Here is a 14,969-nt window from a genome sequence, read left to right on the forward strand (position 1 = left end):
CTCACAGAGATCTTCTGCCTCCTGAATGATAGGATTAAAGGTGTGTGCCACCACTGCCTGGCCTCTATGTCTAATCTAGTGGCTGGCTCTGTCCTCTGATCCTCAGGCAAGCTTTATTGGGGTACACAGTGTATCACCACAAGTCGGTAGGGATGGAGGCTCTATGTAGGCACCAGCTCAAGTTCTCAATGTTCAATGAGTTGTGTGGTTGTTGTCTTCAGAAAGAGCTTCATCTCACCACCAGTTTGTGGGGAGCAACCAATAGCCTTGCCTTGCCTTTCTCTTGATCTCAGAGGCAAGCTTTTATTATTTTATCATTAACTATGATTTTATTACAGTATTCTTATAGATACCTTTTCACAAATGAAGAAAAAAATTCTATTAAATTAAGGAAACACTTTGAAAATTTTATCATGAGTGAATGTTGGATTTTTTTCAGATGCTTTTTCTACATCTATTGACATGGCTATAAGTTTTTCTGTTAATATGTTAACATGATGAATTATATTACTTGATTTTTCCATTATTAAACCAACCTTCCTTATCTAGGAAAAACCTAACTTGTTTGTTGTATTGTGTGTGAGCATGCCTCTGTGTGTGTGTGTGTGTGTGTGTGTGTGTGTGTGTGTGTGTGTGTTGGAATTTAGCTAGCTGATATTTTATTTTGACTTTCTTTTCTGAGTTTTTGGGTGAAAATGGCGTATGGCCTATCATTTTTATCTTTTTTTTTTTTAATCTAAGCTATTCTCAAAATAGGTCTGTCAGTCTTTTTCTGTTTTCTGAGTGAGTTTGCTTAAGATTGTTGATTTCTTCTTTAAATGCTTGACAACTTCATCAGTGATGCCGACTATAGTGAACTGTAGTCTCAACAAATTTCAAAAAGCTGAAATCATCAAATTATTGTGTTGTGTTCCTTTATGCTTCTGGGTATCAAACTGAGAACCTTGACTAGACCAGGCAAGCTCTCTATCAATGAGCTAGAGCCCCTGAATCTCACAAAGTATGTTTTTGTTTTTATACACTGCATGCGATTATTGTAAAACCCAATGCAAAACATCTTCACCTCCCATGTATAACTCAGGAGTGACAGTACACCCCTGTAAATTCTGGCACTTAGGAGGCCAAGGGCAGAAGTCTATGCCACCCTAGACTACATGGAGATACTTAGCCTCAAAAACAAAAAAAATCTCTTATGTTTAGGAATTCTGAAATAATTACTGGATTCTAAAGAATATTAGAAATTAGGAATTACTTTTATTATGAAAATGTATTAAAAGCCTTAGTAGATTTTATAGACAGTGTATATGATAGAAAAGATGAAAAACAATTACTAAGTAGCCATCTCAAAAAATGCAGACTGCAGATAAAACAGAAAGAGAAGAAATGTAAAATAGAAGATCAAGAAAGTCAGGAGATGGTCCTTGAGAAGATGAGTTGGTAGCTCCCTGAGCTATTGCTCAAAAAAGAAAGAGGACACAAATATTAATGTAGGGTGAGAGGAGGAGCTTCAGCACCGACCCACAGAGGATAGAAGAGGGTAGAAGATACTCATTTATGCCATGGTACTTTTCAGGAGTGGGCTACTCCATGTGGAAGGGAACATTTCATGCTAAATTTTCATAATGCAATGATCTCATTCTGATTTCTCTGTGGAAAGGCTTTTCAGTTACTGAGACAGTTTTCAAAGATAATGGAGAGGATATTGAAGATTTCTGTTACACTTGTCAGTAGTGCCAGACCCTTTAATACTATGGCATTTCAACAACTATTTGCAATATTCAGGTTAACTGTCACTTACTGTGTTTTTATATACAGTCACACTGGATTACTAGGATAAATTACCAGGTTCTAGCTTTAGAAAAAATTGTGAAAGCCCAGCATAACTGAGTAGTAGGGGCACATGCATGCCATTGTAGAGACAGTCTCTAATAGGAGTTTTCAAAAGTAGCTCTGTCTGTTTCTGGGACTCAGGACCTAGTTTTCACAGTCTTCTAGTAGATTTTAGGTAGACTAAAGATAGCTGTGATTCCTCTAAAAGTATATATAATATTTTAGGGGAGTATGCTTTGTCATTTTGTGTGTGTGTGTGTGTGTGTGTGTGTGTGTGTGTGTGTGTGTGTGTATTTGTGTGGGGATGTTTGGGTGATTGCATGAGTATATGTGGCATATATTTGTGTGGGTGCATGTATTGGTGTGGGTGTGTCTGGGTACATGTGTGTGCGTGTGGAGGCCAGAGGTCAGCCTTAAGCATCACTCCTCACCTTGCTTTTTGAGGCAGGGTTTCTCTGTGGCCAGAAACTCACCAAGTAGACTAGACTGATTGGCCAGCTCCAGTGCTCTGCAAGCTTGCCCTACCCACCCAGTGCTGTGATTACAGGCATGGACCATCGTGCCAGCTTGTCCATGGGTTGAGGGGCTGGAGCTCGGGTTCTCACAGATGCAGGACAAGCACTTTATTGACGGCCATCTCCCCAGCCAGAACATTGTTTTAAATAGTGGGAAGTAGAAGGTCCAAGGACTTCTATAGATTCTCAGAATTTAAAAAGGGTTAAGAAAAAGGGACACAGACCAACATAGTTGTTTTTTTTTTTTTAGTTAAAAATTTAGGCCGGGCGGTGGTGGCACACACGCCTTTAATTCCAGCACTCGGGAGGCAGAGCCAGGCGGATCTCTGTGAGTTCGAGGTCAGCCTGGGCTACCAAGTGAGTTCCAGGAAAGGCGCAAAGCTACACAGAGAAACCTTGTCTCGAAAAACCAAAAAAAAAAAAAAGAAAAAAATTTAAAAGATATTTTTGTGTATGGGTGTTTTGCCTGTATGTATACACCTGTGTACCATATGCATGCCCAAGGAGGTCAGAAGAGGACATATGGATCCCGGGATCTGGAGTTACCAACAGTTTTGAGTGGTCATGTGGGTGCTGGGAACTGAATCCTTGTCTTCTGCCAGAGCAGCAAGTAGTCGCCATTGCTCAGCCATCTCTCTAGCTACCTTTACATTTTGGCTTTAAAAATATTTATATTGGTATATAACCATTTTAGTAAAATATTAACTACATGTAGAATTCTCATTGAATTTGCTCATTTCACATTATTTTGCCAGTGCCTTACCTGAGAATTTTTCTTTTCAAGGTTCAGGAGCAAGTACATCCCACTCTCTCAGCTAATGAAGAGTCTCTTTATTATATTGAAGAACTGATTTTTCAGCTGCTTAATAAATTATGCCTGGCTCAACCAAGGACTGTTCAAGACGTGGAGGTAAAAATCATTATGTCATTTTAAAAAACATGAAATTAATCTTTAGATCTGCATCTTTGTCACTCTCAATTTCTACAGAAACTAAAACCACTGAAATTACTTGTGATATATATATGCTCAGTTCACATATTCCAAGAAACCTAAAGGGAAGTTGCTGTGTGCTGGGTGGCGCATGCCTTTAATCCCAGCACTCAGGAGGCGGAGCCAGGCGGATCTTTGTTCAAGGCCAGTCTGGTCTACAGAGTGAGTTCCAGGCCCAGCAGGGCTACACAGAGACACCTTGTCCTGAACCTCTGTCCCCTGCTCCCCCCAAAAAAAGAAAAAAAGAGTGTGGATAAATGGAGGGAAAAACCTTGCAACTTGTCTCCTATGATAGACAAAAATTAACTCAAGAGATCATAACCTCACATATAAAAACTGAAATTATGAAGTTTATGGGAGAAAATGCTGAAGAATAGTATCATAATTTGGAATTAAGCAAACACTGCTTTAGAGATGAATGAAAACACAGTGACTATTAAAGATTAAAGTTAAAAAAATAAAAGGTATTAACCAAGCTGATAGTCTCAGCACTCACAGGCTGGGAGCAGAGGATCTCTAACTTGAGGTTAGCCTGAACTTTACATACAAAATGTTACAAGACACAGACTAGGGGAAAAGATACCTGTCTTTAATCGCAGCACTCAGGAGGCAGAGGCAGGCAGATCTCTGTGAGTTTGAGGCCAGCCTGGTCTACAGAGTGAGTTCCAGGACAGCCAGGGCTACACAGAGAAACCCTGTCTCAAAAAACCAAACCAAACAAACAAACAAAAACCCTCCTCCCCCAGATTTGCAAAATTTTTGAATAGAAACTTAAAAATGAAGATATGCTAATTGCCTCTAAGCACATAATGAAGCTCAGAGGCCACCTGAAAAATAGAAATTCAAATCATAATGAACTTCTTTCACAGCCCCCAAAGTGAGAATTCAAAAGGGGGCTGGTTATATTACATACAGACAAATATGTAGATGGCCTAGATCTTCATTACAGGTGAGAGTATGAATGGTATAACAACTGTGCACAGTGGTTTGGAAGTTTCTGTCAAAGTTACTTCTGTGTCTAACATATGGTCCTGTAGTTGTACTCTTAACTGTGGAGAATAAAAGTACATGTTCATACGTGATGTGCACACAAACAAGCAGCTTAATTCGTAATAGCTAAAAGTTACAAAAAGCTCAACTTTCTATCAGTGAGAAAGTGTGTGCACTGGTTACTTCTACACAACTGTCGTCAGAATGCCTGTGAGAGGACAGCTTCAGGGACAGAGGATTTACTTCAGCCCACCTTTTCAGAGGCCGTAACTGCTTTGGTCCTTGTGTTGGAGCAGGTCACAGCCATGGGAACTGAGCAGGGAAAGAGAAGCCTGCTCACCTCACAGTAGACAGAGCAGAGTGTGGGCATGACTGGGGACCAGGGGTATGCTTCAACAGCACATGTCCAGTTTTTGACCTACTTTCTCCAACTTCCCTACTTCCTAAAGTTCACAGATCTCCCCAAAAAGCACCACCATGTATTAACAAGCATTTCAACACATGAGCCTATAAAGGATATTTCATGTTCAAATCATAACTTTTCCCCCCTGGCCCAAAGATTCATTGCCATCTCATAATACAAAATGTTTCTTGTCTATCCCCAGAGTTTCCAAAATTCTTAACAGTTCTAACATGGTTTATAAGCTTAAATCTAAAGTTTCCAGTAAGATCAAAACAATCTTAGTTGTGATTCTCTGTAAAATCAAAAAGAAAATGACTTCCAGTATGCAGTGGCACAGGGTGAACAGGCCATTCCAAAGGGGGAGAGGGCTGCAGGGAAGCATGGCAGGACCAATCAAGACCGAAACACAGCGGGGCGAGCGTAAGTACTGCAGCCCCACGCCCAGCACCCAGGGCATGTTGAGATGTAAGGTCCAACAGGCTGGGGCAGCTCCACTCCTGGGGCCTTGCCATTTATAGCTGACATGACTCTCTCCGAAGCTTACTTACCTCAGTATACATCCCACATACCTGATATCTTCAGCATCCTTGTATCTCCATTGCAGCTTAGACTTTCTTACAGCCTCACACATTGCCTTCTCAGGATCCTAACCCTGTCACAGATTGCCTACTTTGAAATCTGGGTGGAAGCCTACATGATCCTCATCACTCCTGTGTTTTGCATGCCTGCAAAACCAGTACTGTATGGCCAAGACCATGAACTGCCGCAAGCTTGAGCTTGTGTAAGACAGCAGCAGCAACAGCAGCAGCAGCAGCAGCTCTGGGTATCCGAGCAACTCAAGCTGAGAAGCACTTTCCCAGATGACTGGGCAGGGCACCCGGTGGCTCACAGCCAAGTCTTAAATGAGTTAAAACCTCTCTGCCTGACCCTGCAATGGTAGGTTCTGGCCAGTTCCCTACATGTCTTTATGTTATCCTTCCTATTACTCTGGTGCAAAGGACTTGATTTCTTTTTGTGGTGTGGGGTGGAGATAAGGCATCTGTTGAGACAGGCTGGTTTTGAACTTACTATGTGGCCTTGTTCCTGATCCCCCTGCCTCTGCCTCTCAAGTGCTGGAATTACAGGCGTGCACTGACATATTGACTTGATGTTTTTGTTTTTACTGTCACTAATCTGTTTTTAAGGTATATTTTTATTTTATGTGTACAGCTATTTTGCCTGCATGTGTCTTTGCACTCATGCCTGCCAGGTGGCCACAGAGGCCAGAAGAGGGCATCGGATCCCCTGGACCCACAGTTACAGATGGTTGTTGGCTGCCATTTGGGTTCTGGGATTCAAACCCTGGTCCGCTGCTAGAGCTACTGAGCCATCTCTCCATCACATCACTGATCTTTTAAACAACCAAGTCTTCCTTGTCTGCAATTTTAAAGCATTCATTTTTGGTCATGCTTTACAGAGCATTTCCTACTGGACCTCATAGTTTGAGCTCCATCTGGGCCCTCGGCACTGCGGCCTGCTCTGCTCACATTCTAGGGCAGTCCTGTCTTCTGACTGCTCCCTAGAACTAAGTCCCAGCTGAAGCACCATGGGCTTTTGCTAGTCTGTGTCTGCAGACCTAACAAGCTCCTCAAAGGCTTCAGAACCACCTCAGAGATATCACCACAGCAGGGGCCCCAGCTGTGTGGTACCAGTTTCCTATAGTCGTCCAAACTTTGTTACTGTGGTGAAGTACCGGACATGAACGCTTACAGGAGGAAGAATCACTTTGACTCAGGTTCAGAGGTCCAGTCTGTGGTCATCAGCTCACATGCCTAAGTCTGTAATGAGGCAGACTATCCTAGTAGCAGGAACATTTGGCAAAGGCTGTTCATTTCATGATGAAATGAGAGAGAGAGATAGGAAGAGGTCACAGCAAGTAGTCTTGTCTCCAAGTAATTCTGTTATGTAATGAATTCATTAAGGGACAGATGCTTGATTAGGTCAGAGCCCTTAGGATCCAGTCACTGTGTCCAACGCCCACCAACTGCAAACAAGCCCCAATACGTGAGACTTGTAGAAGATTTCATGTCCCAATAACAATAGGTGGAAAAGTCAGGTTCTAGAGGAACAGAACATACAGGATAAATATATATTAAAGGGAGAATTATGATATGGGTTAGAGTAGACTCATGGTTGGCTGTCTTCACACAGGAGAGGTGATAACCTAGTCATTTCTTAGTTCATGAGACTGGATCCCTCAGCAGGCCCAATCTGCTGCTGGATACACACAGGATTTCTGGAGAGCCACTTGAGTTCACGTTGGAAGGCCGAAGAAGCTGGCTTCCTGTTAGCAAAGGGTGAGAGAGAGAGAGAGCAACATGATAGATGCACTTACGAGCAAGGGGCAAAGTCAAGCAGGCAAAAAGCTAAAGCTTCCCCCATACCTTATGTCTAGGAAGCGCCATGGCATCCACTCCAGGAGACGGTCTTGCTGTCTGAATCTCCTAGAAAATACCGCATAGGCCTGCCCAAAGTTGTCCAATTACACTGGTAACCAAGATTAACCTTCTCAATGGGCAAACAAATACAATCGATTCATAAAGTATTAGAAATAAAGAAAATGAAATATTATGTGTGATAATAGCTACATTTCACAAAAATATAGGGTAAAAAAGGCTATACTCAAAATAATACATGTGATATTTCATTTTATGAACTTTAGAAACTGCTAATACCAAGGGTGTTAGAAGTCAGGGACCAAGACGGCTCAGCATAGAAGGTGCTTCCCTCCTGATGACACAGAGTGATGACATGAGTGTGCTCCCTGCAACCCACATGAAGTTGGGTGGGGAGAAACACCAAAGTTGTCTTCTGGCCTCCACAGACATGCTGTGGCACATGCCTGCACACACACATGCACACACACCTGCACAGACACATGCACACACACAATAAGGAATGAAGGATGAAGATCAAGATTATAGAATTATTCTATAGCCGGGTGGTGGTGACGCACGCCTTGAATCCCAGCACTCGGGAGGCAGAGGCAGGCGGATCTCTGTGAGTTCGAGGCCAGCCTGGTCTACCAAGTGAGTTCCAGGAAAGGCACAAAGCTACACAAAGAAACCCTGTCTCAAAAAACCAAAAAAAAAAAAAAAAAAAAAAAAAAAAAAAAAAAAAGAATTGTTCTATATCTTGATTTGGATGATGGTTACATAGGGGTAAACATTTTCAAAATTCATAGAACTGCATACTAAAACTGCTTGCAACTGGGCATAGTGGTACATGCTAATAATCTCAGCACACAGGAAAACGAGGCAGGAAGAACATAAGTTCAAGGTCATTCTGGGTACAGGGCAAAACTCCATCTTAAAAAGAAAAAAATCTGCTCATTTTAGTACATATAAATATTACCTTTATAGAAGATAAATATAAACCTTAAGGATATTAGTTCATTGTTTACATTTATAGAGAAACACACATACTTCTGTATGTGTGTGCTGCTGTGTAAATCTCTAAAAGTCTGCATGAAATATTAGTCTGTTTTGCATTGGTTACATAGCATTTTTAGATTTTAAAAATATTTGTCAATGCAGCTTCTAGAAACTATTTTTGCATTGTACTGTTAACTTTCTTTTGAAGATTTTGTAGTAAAGTCACAACTTTCCGTATAAAGGAAACTGTAATTTAGAGTGTTGGAGGGAGTAGGACTTTTAGGCACTCTTAAAATGAACACATTTAGCTCTCTTGTCTTTGCTGTATCATCTCAGCATTAAATAAATATAACAAAACATCCTTTCAATAGCTAATTTTCCTAAGCTTGATAATACAGCTTTCATATAGGAAGCACTCCATGATTGGAGTCCGATTCTGAGATCTAGTTCTTCTTACTCCTGTCAACCACTGGTTAAATTTAAGATTAACAAACAAGAGATTTGGGCTGTTTTTATGGAAATCTGTGTCTCCATAACCATTCTGAGCACCCCAACTCCAACAGTATTCTACGAGTCACATGATAGCTGTTCTTTTCAATGCCTCTCCACATTGCTGTAGGGTTTCCTCAGGGAGAGGCTTTCTGAAAATATTAATGATGAGATGACTTCTAAGTAGATGATGTTAACCTTAAAAATCACAGTTAAAGTTACTAATACACTCTTTCATGTTGATGTAGATCTTTTCCTAATTCATATTTTTTAAACTGTGCTAGAGCTCAGACCTGACCCTTGCACATCTTGCCCAGACAATCTATTGAACTATGCTCCCCAGTGCTGGCATAATAAACTTAAAAAATTCATGTGACAAAATTATATGATAGAATCTTCATTGTCATGTTGACCTTTGTTTTTCTTTATTTTGAGATAGGGTCTTACTTTGTAGTTTGGGCTGGCCTCAACTCTTCATGTAGCCCAGGCTGGGTTTGAACTCAGTCTTCTTGTCTCTACATTCTCAGTACTGGGATTATAGGTGTGCCACCATGGCTGGTGACTTTTTTAAAAACCAAAAGTTTTTTTTTTTTTATTCCTGAATCAAAACATACTATACCCCTGCTATCTTTTGTATTAAAGATACTGATCAGGTTGAGTTTTATATGAGTTTTCTATTTATAAACACTTCTGTTGATTCTGAATGGCCCACTGTGATCCGAACAGGAACGAGTCCAAAAGACCTTTCCTCATCCTATTGATAAATGGGCAATTGCTGATGCACAGTCTGCCATCGAGAAACGTAAGCGAAGAAATCCTCTTTTACTACCTGTGGACAAAATCCATCCTTCCTTGAAGGTAATAAAAGATGAGACACTGGGGGGATTCTTCGTAATAAGTAGTACTTTGTAGTATTAAAGTGTGTATTTATAGTAGTAATGGTCTGTTTGTATATGCATTATATGCATTATAATATGTGTATGAAGTAAAAACAGGGAGTAAAGGTGTATGTCAGTGATACACTTGGTGTGAGTGATACCCTCGGTTGAATCCCTGGCATGCAATCCATCCACCCCCAAAGAAAAGAATGAAATAAAAATAAATGTACCCTAATGAAATCCCATGGCTCAAATTCTCCCTGCCCCCCCCCCCCGCCTCAAAGTTAATAGTAATAACACATTGTGGCATTTTGTGGTATCTTCCAGTGACTACTACACTGCTATCTCTTATCAATTCTAATGTAGTAGACCATGATTCTCAATGTTTTGTTATTAAGAAAGTGTAATATCAAAAGGCACTGAGTGTTTTTAAATTGACCTGTAGACTTTGGAAAAGGACACTAGAGAATAATCTATAGAATATGTTTGCTGTGTGTAGACCTTTTGGTAGAAGTCTCAGTAACTCCCTCATTCTAATATGTTTTCTGTCCCTGTGATAAACACCACAGCCAAAAATAACTTGGGGAGAAAGGGTTTATCTCAGCTTATGCCTCATAGTCCATCACTGAGGGAAACCAAGGCAGGAGCTTCAAGCAGAAGCTATGGCAGAATGCTGCGTACTGGCCTGTTCCTCACAGCTTGCTCGGCTTCATATACATATACATGTGCATATGCATATACATACATACATACATACATACATACATACATACATACATACATACATAACCTAGGACCATCTGCCCAGGAGTAGCACTACTCACAGAGGGCCAGGCCCTTCTTTGTCAATCATTAATCAAGAAAGTGCTCCACAGACCTGCCTACAGGAAGAGGCAGCACCCTTCCCTCCCAGATATACATGTAGAAACTCTCTCCTGAAAAAGACTACAGTGATTAAAAGATAATGTGGTTTTTTGTTTTGTTTTGTTTTGTTTTTCAAGACAGGGTTTCTCTGTGTAGTCCTAGAACTCACTCTGTAGACCAAAGAACTTACAGACACTCACTTACTTCTGCCTCCCTTGTGCTGGGACTAAAGGCCTGCACCATCACACCAGGCTAGATAGTGATTTTAAAGCAGGTCCTTGCAGAAAGAAGGTATTTGTCACAGGGGTTTTCAGTCAGATGCTAAGAAGCTATCAGTAAAATCAAGCCCAACATGTTTTATTTTTCTGGTCTTCTGTTTGTATAGTATGTTTTCTGATTTTGTGTTTTTATGGGTTTTCTTTGTGTGTTTCATGACTTTTTAAAATACTCTGTGTTTTATTTGTTTTGTTTTATTTGGCTGTTTGTCTTCTAAACAGAAAGAGAAGAAGGCTTGGCGTTAAATGTGTGGGGAGGATCTGGGAGGAGATGTGGGAGAGGGAACAGTGATCAGAATGTGTTGTATGAAAAAAGTTTAATTTCAGTTAAAAAAATATAGCTCAAGATTTCCTGTTAGAATCATGTACTGTCATTTGATGAAATAGTGGACTTGCTAGATTATATATTTTTTGTAAGATCAATAATACTAGGATCAACTGTTAATTTTATATCCTATGGCAGTGGTTCTCATATTCCTAATGCTGCGACTTTTTAATATAGTTCCTTATGATGGTGACCCCAGCGATAAAATATTATGTTGTTACTACATAACTGTAATTTTGCTGGTTATGAATTGTAATATAAAAACCTGTGTTTTCCCAATGATCTTAGGTGACTTCCAGAGGGGTCATGACCCACAGATTGAGAACCACTGTCCTATGGTACCCATATATTGAGATATTCTGCTTTTAAAAATTTGTTTATGAGCCAGGCAGTGGTGGCGCATGCTTTATGTCAGCACTCGGGAGGCACAGGCAGGTGAATCCCTATGAGTTCGAGGGCAGCCTGGGCTACAGAGTGAATTTCAGCACAGCCAGGGCTACACAGAGAAACCCTGTCTTTGAAAAAAATTGTTTATGAGTAAAACTGGTAGATAGGAATTTTTTTCTTTCAATACTGAAGCTTAAATTCAGGGCCTTGCTGCTAAGCCACCCCAGTTCCGAAGTAGGAGTTTTAAGTTTTTAATTGATACTTGAAAGAGCTTTTGTTTTGAAATTGAATTATCTTTTTTTAACAGGAAGTTTTGGGGTACAAAGTGGACTACCATGTATCCCTCTACATTGTGGCTGTATTGGAGTATATCTCAGCAGATATTTTGAAATTGGCTGGTAATTATGTTTTTAATATCCGGCATTATGAAATATCTCAGCAAGACATTAAAGTGTCAATGTGTGCAGATAAGGTAAGTGTTAAAAAGTATTGAAGCTTAAATTGAATACTAATAGGTATATGACAAATTTGTTTCACTCTTTTAAAAATAATTTTAATGAAGTTTCTTTTTAAGTTTATGAAGATTTTTATATATTAAATTCACACATTTTAGGTTAACATATCAAATGTAAGCTGATACTGGATACTTCTTCCTGCAACACCAGTAATTAGTTTCTTTCCTAGTACTAGAGATCAGAAGGAGCGCCTTGCATGCCGGGTGCTTTGCCATTGACCTGTGCCTTCAGTACCTTTATTCATTTTATTTATTTGGGATGTTATTTAATAGTTTATTTACCTCTCCCTTTGTGTGTGTGTGTGTGTGTGTGTGTGTGTGTGTGTGTGTGTGTGTGTGTGTGAGAGAGAGAGAGAGAGAGAGAGAGCACGAGAGAGCGAGAGCGAGCGAGCGCGGACAGCTTCCAGGTATCCTATCTTTCTTTCTACCATGGGGCTCAGGGATTAAACTCAGGTTATCAGGCTTGGTGACACATGCCTTTACCTGCTCAGTCATCTTACTGGCCCTGCTTATTTTGGAGACAAGATTTCATTGTGTAGCCCAGGCTGGCCTTGAACTCACTGTATAGCTCAGACCAGCTTTGAATTCATGATCTTTCCGATTAGGCTCTGAAGTGATAGGATTATCAGCGTGCATCATGATGTACGTGATGCTATTAGGTTTTTGGTTTTTGTTTTAAAGCCGTTGCCTCCCTATGTAGCCCCAGCTGGCCTGAAACTTGCTTTGTAGACCAGGCTGACCTTGAATTCCTAGATGTTCCCTTGCCTCTGCCTCCCAAGTATTGGGTTTAAAGGGGTGTGCCTTCATACCAGGTAATGTATTATTAGTAAATTTTATAATGCCTGATACTGGAAGACAGAAAATACTAACTTTACTAGGTATTTTCAGAGTTCAGCATCTGTGGCGGGGGGTGGGGGGTGGGGGGGTGAGGGGTGAATTCTTTTTCCATCAAGAATCTTTTTTTTTTTTTGTGATATATATTTTTTATTTTACAATATCATTCAGTTCTACATATCAGCCATGGGTTCCCCTATTCTCCCCCCTCCCACGCCCTCCCCTTACCCCCAGCCCACCCTCCATTCCCACCTCCTCCAGGACAAGTCCTCCCCCGAGGACTGTGATCAGCTTGGTAGACTCAGTCCAGGGAGGTCCAGTCCCTTCCTCCCAGACTAAGCCAAGTGTCCCTGCATAAGTTCCAGGTTTCAGACAGCCAACTCATGCAATGAGCACAGGACTTGGTCCCACTGCCTAGATGCCTCCCAAACTGATCAAGCCAATCAACTGTCTCACCTATTCAGAGGGCCTGATCCAGCTGGGAGCCCCTCAGCCTTTGGTTCATAGTTCATGTGTTTCCATTCATTTGGCTATTTTTTTTTTAATAATTGAGTAAAACTGAAATTTATTATATGCCACAGTCGTCCTAGGGACCTCCATGCTATATATATAGCCTCTATGGTTCTATGGGTTGTGGTCTGATTGTTCTTTATTTTATATCTAGAATCCACCAATGAGTGAGTACATACCATAACTGTCTTTCTGGGTTTGGGTTACCTCACTCAGGATGATTTTTTCTAGTTCCATCCATTTGCCTGCAAATTTCATGCTTTCATTGTTTTTCTCTGCTGAGTAGTACTCCATTGTGTATATGTACCACATTTTTTTCATCCATTCTTCCGTTGATGGGCATCTAGGTTGTTTCCAGGTTCTGGCTATTACAAATAGTGCTGCTATGAACATAGCTGAGCATGTATCTTTATGGTATAAATCAGCATTCCTTGGGTAGATGCCCAAGAGTGGGATGGCTGGGTCTTGAGGTAGTTCGATTCCTAATTTTCTGAGAAACCGCCATACTGATTTCCACAGTGGTTGTACAAGTTTACATTCCCACCAACAGTGGAGGAGTGTTCCCTTTGCTCCACATCCTCTCCAACATTGGTTGTCATTGGTGTTTTTGATCGTAGCCATTCTGACAGGTGTAAGGTGGTATCTCAGAGTCGTTTTGATTTGCATTTCTCTGATGATTAAGGATGTTGAGCATTTCTTTAAATGTCTTTCAGCCATTTGTAGTTTTTGTTTTGTGAATTCTCTGTTTAGCTCTTTAGCCCATTTTAATTGGACTGTTCAGTATTTTGATGTCTAATTTCTTGAGTTCTTTATATACTGTGGAGATCAATCCTCTGTCAGATGTGGGGTTGGTGAAGATCTTTTCCCATTCTGTTGGCTGTCTTTTTGTCTTATTGACTGTGTCTTTTGCCCTGCAAAAGCTTCTCAATTTTGAGAGGTCCCATTTATTAATTGTTGTGCTCAGGGTCTGTGCTGTTGGTGTTTTATTTAGGAAATAGTCTCCGGTGCCAATGCATTCAAGAGTGCTTCCTACTTTCTTTCCTATTAAGTTTAGTTTTTCTGATATCTTCTTCAATTTCTTTCTTTAGAGATTTAAAGTTCTTATCAAAAAGGTCTTTCACTTGTTTAGTTAGTGTTATCCCAAGGTATTTTATATTATTTGTGGCTATTGTAAAGGGTGATGTTTCTCTGACTTCTTTCTCAGCCCTTTTATCATTTGTGTATAGGAGGGCTACTGATTTTTTTGAGTTGATCTTGTATCCTGCCACTTTACTGAAGGAGTTTATCAGCTGTAGAAGTTCCCTGGTAGAGTTTTTGGGGTCACTTATGTATACTATCATATCATCTGCAAATAGTGAAAGTTTGACTTCTTCCTTGCCAATTTGTATCCCTTTGATCTCCTTTTGTTGTCTTATTGCTCTAGCTAAAACTTCTAGTACTATATTGAATAGATATGGGGAGAGTGGACAGCCTTGTCTTGTTCCTGAATTTAGTGGTATTGCTTTGAGTTTCTCTCCATTTAATTTGATGTTTGCTGTTGGCTTGCTATAAATTGCTTTTATTATGTTTAGAAATGTTCCTTGTATTCCTGATCTTTCTAAGACCTTTATCATGAAGGGGTGTTGGATTTTGTCAAAGGCTTTTTCAGCATCTAAGGAGATGATCATGTGGTTTTTTTCTTTCAGTTTGTTTATATGGTGTATTACATTGACTGATTTCCGTATGTTGAACCATCCTTGCATCCCTGGGAT

General features: G+C 40.4%; 1 protein-coding gene across 4 annotated transcripts in view; it reads left to right on the forward strand.

Annotated features, from left to right (window-relative positions):
- Sos2 (SOS Ras/Rho guanine nucleotide exchange factor 2) overlaps positions 1-14,969 on the forward strand; it is a 96,870-nt gene that overhangs the window by 21,882 nt on the left and 60,019 nt on the right. For 2 of the 4 annotated variants that reach the window (XM_076550560.1, XM_076550558.1), the window contains exons 2-4: positions 3,130-3,255; positions 9,358-9,489; positions 11,668-11,832. In XM_076550560.1, coding sequence (XP_076406675.1) covers positions 3,130-3,255; positions 9,358-9,489; positions 11,668-11,832 — 423 coding nt within the window. Of the gene's footprint in view, positions 1-3,129; positions 3,256-5,371; positions 5,666-9,357; positions 9,490-11,667; positions 11,833-14,969 lie in introns of those variants that run through there. The other 2 variants (XM_076550561.1, XM_076550559.1) reach the window with 2 other exon arrangements.

This window comes from Peromyscus maniculatus, chromosome 14, assembly GCF_049852395.1.
Source record: "Peromyscus maniculatus bairdii isolate BWxNUB_F1_BW_parent chromosome 14, HU_Pman_BW_mat_3.1, whole genome shotgun sequence".
Taxonomy (NCBI): Eukaryota; Metazoa; Chordata; class Mammalia; order Rodentia; family Cricetidae; genus Peromyscus; species Peromyscus maniculatus.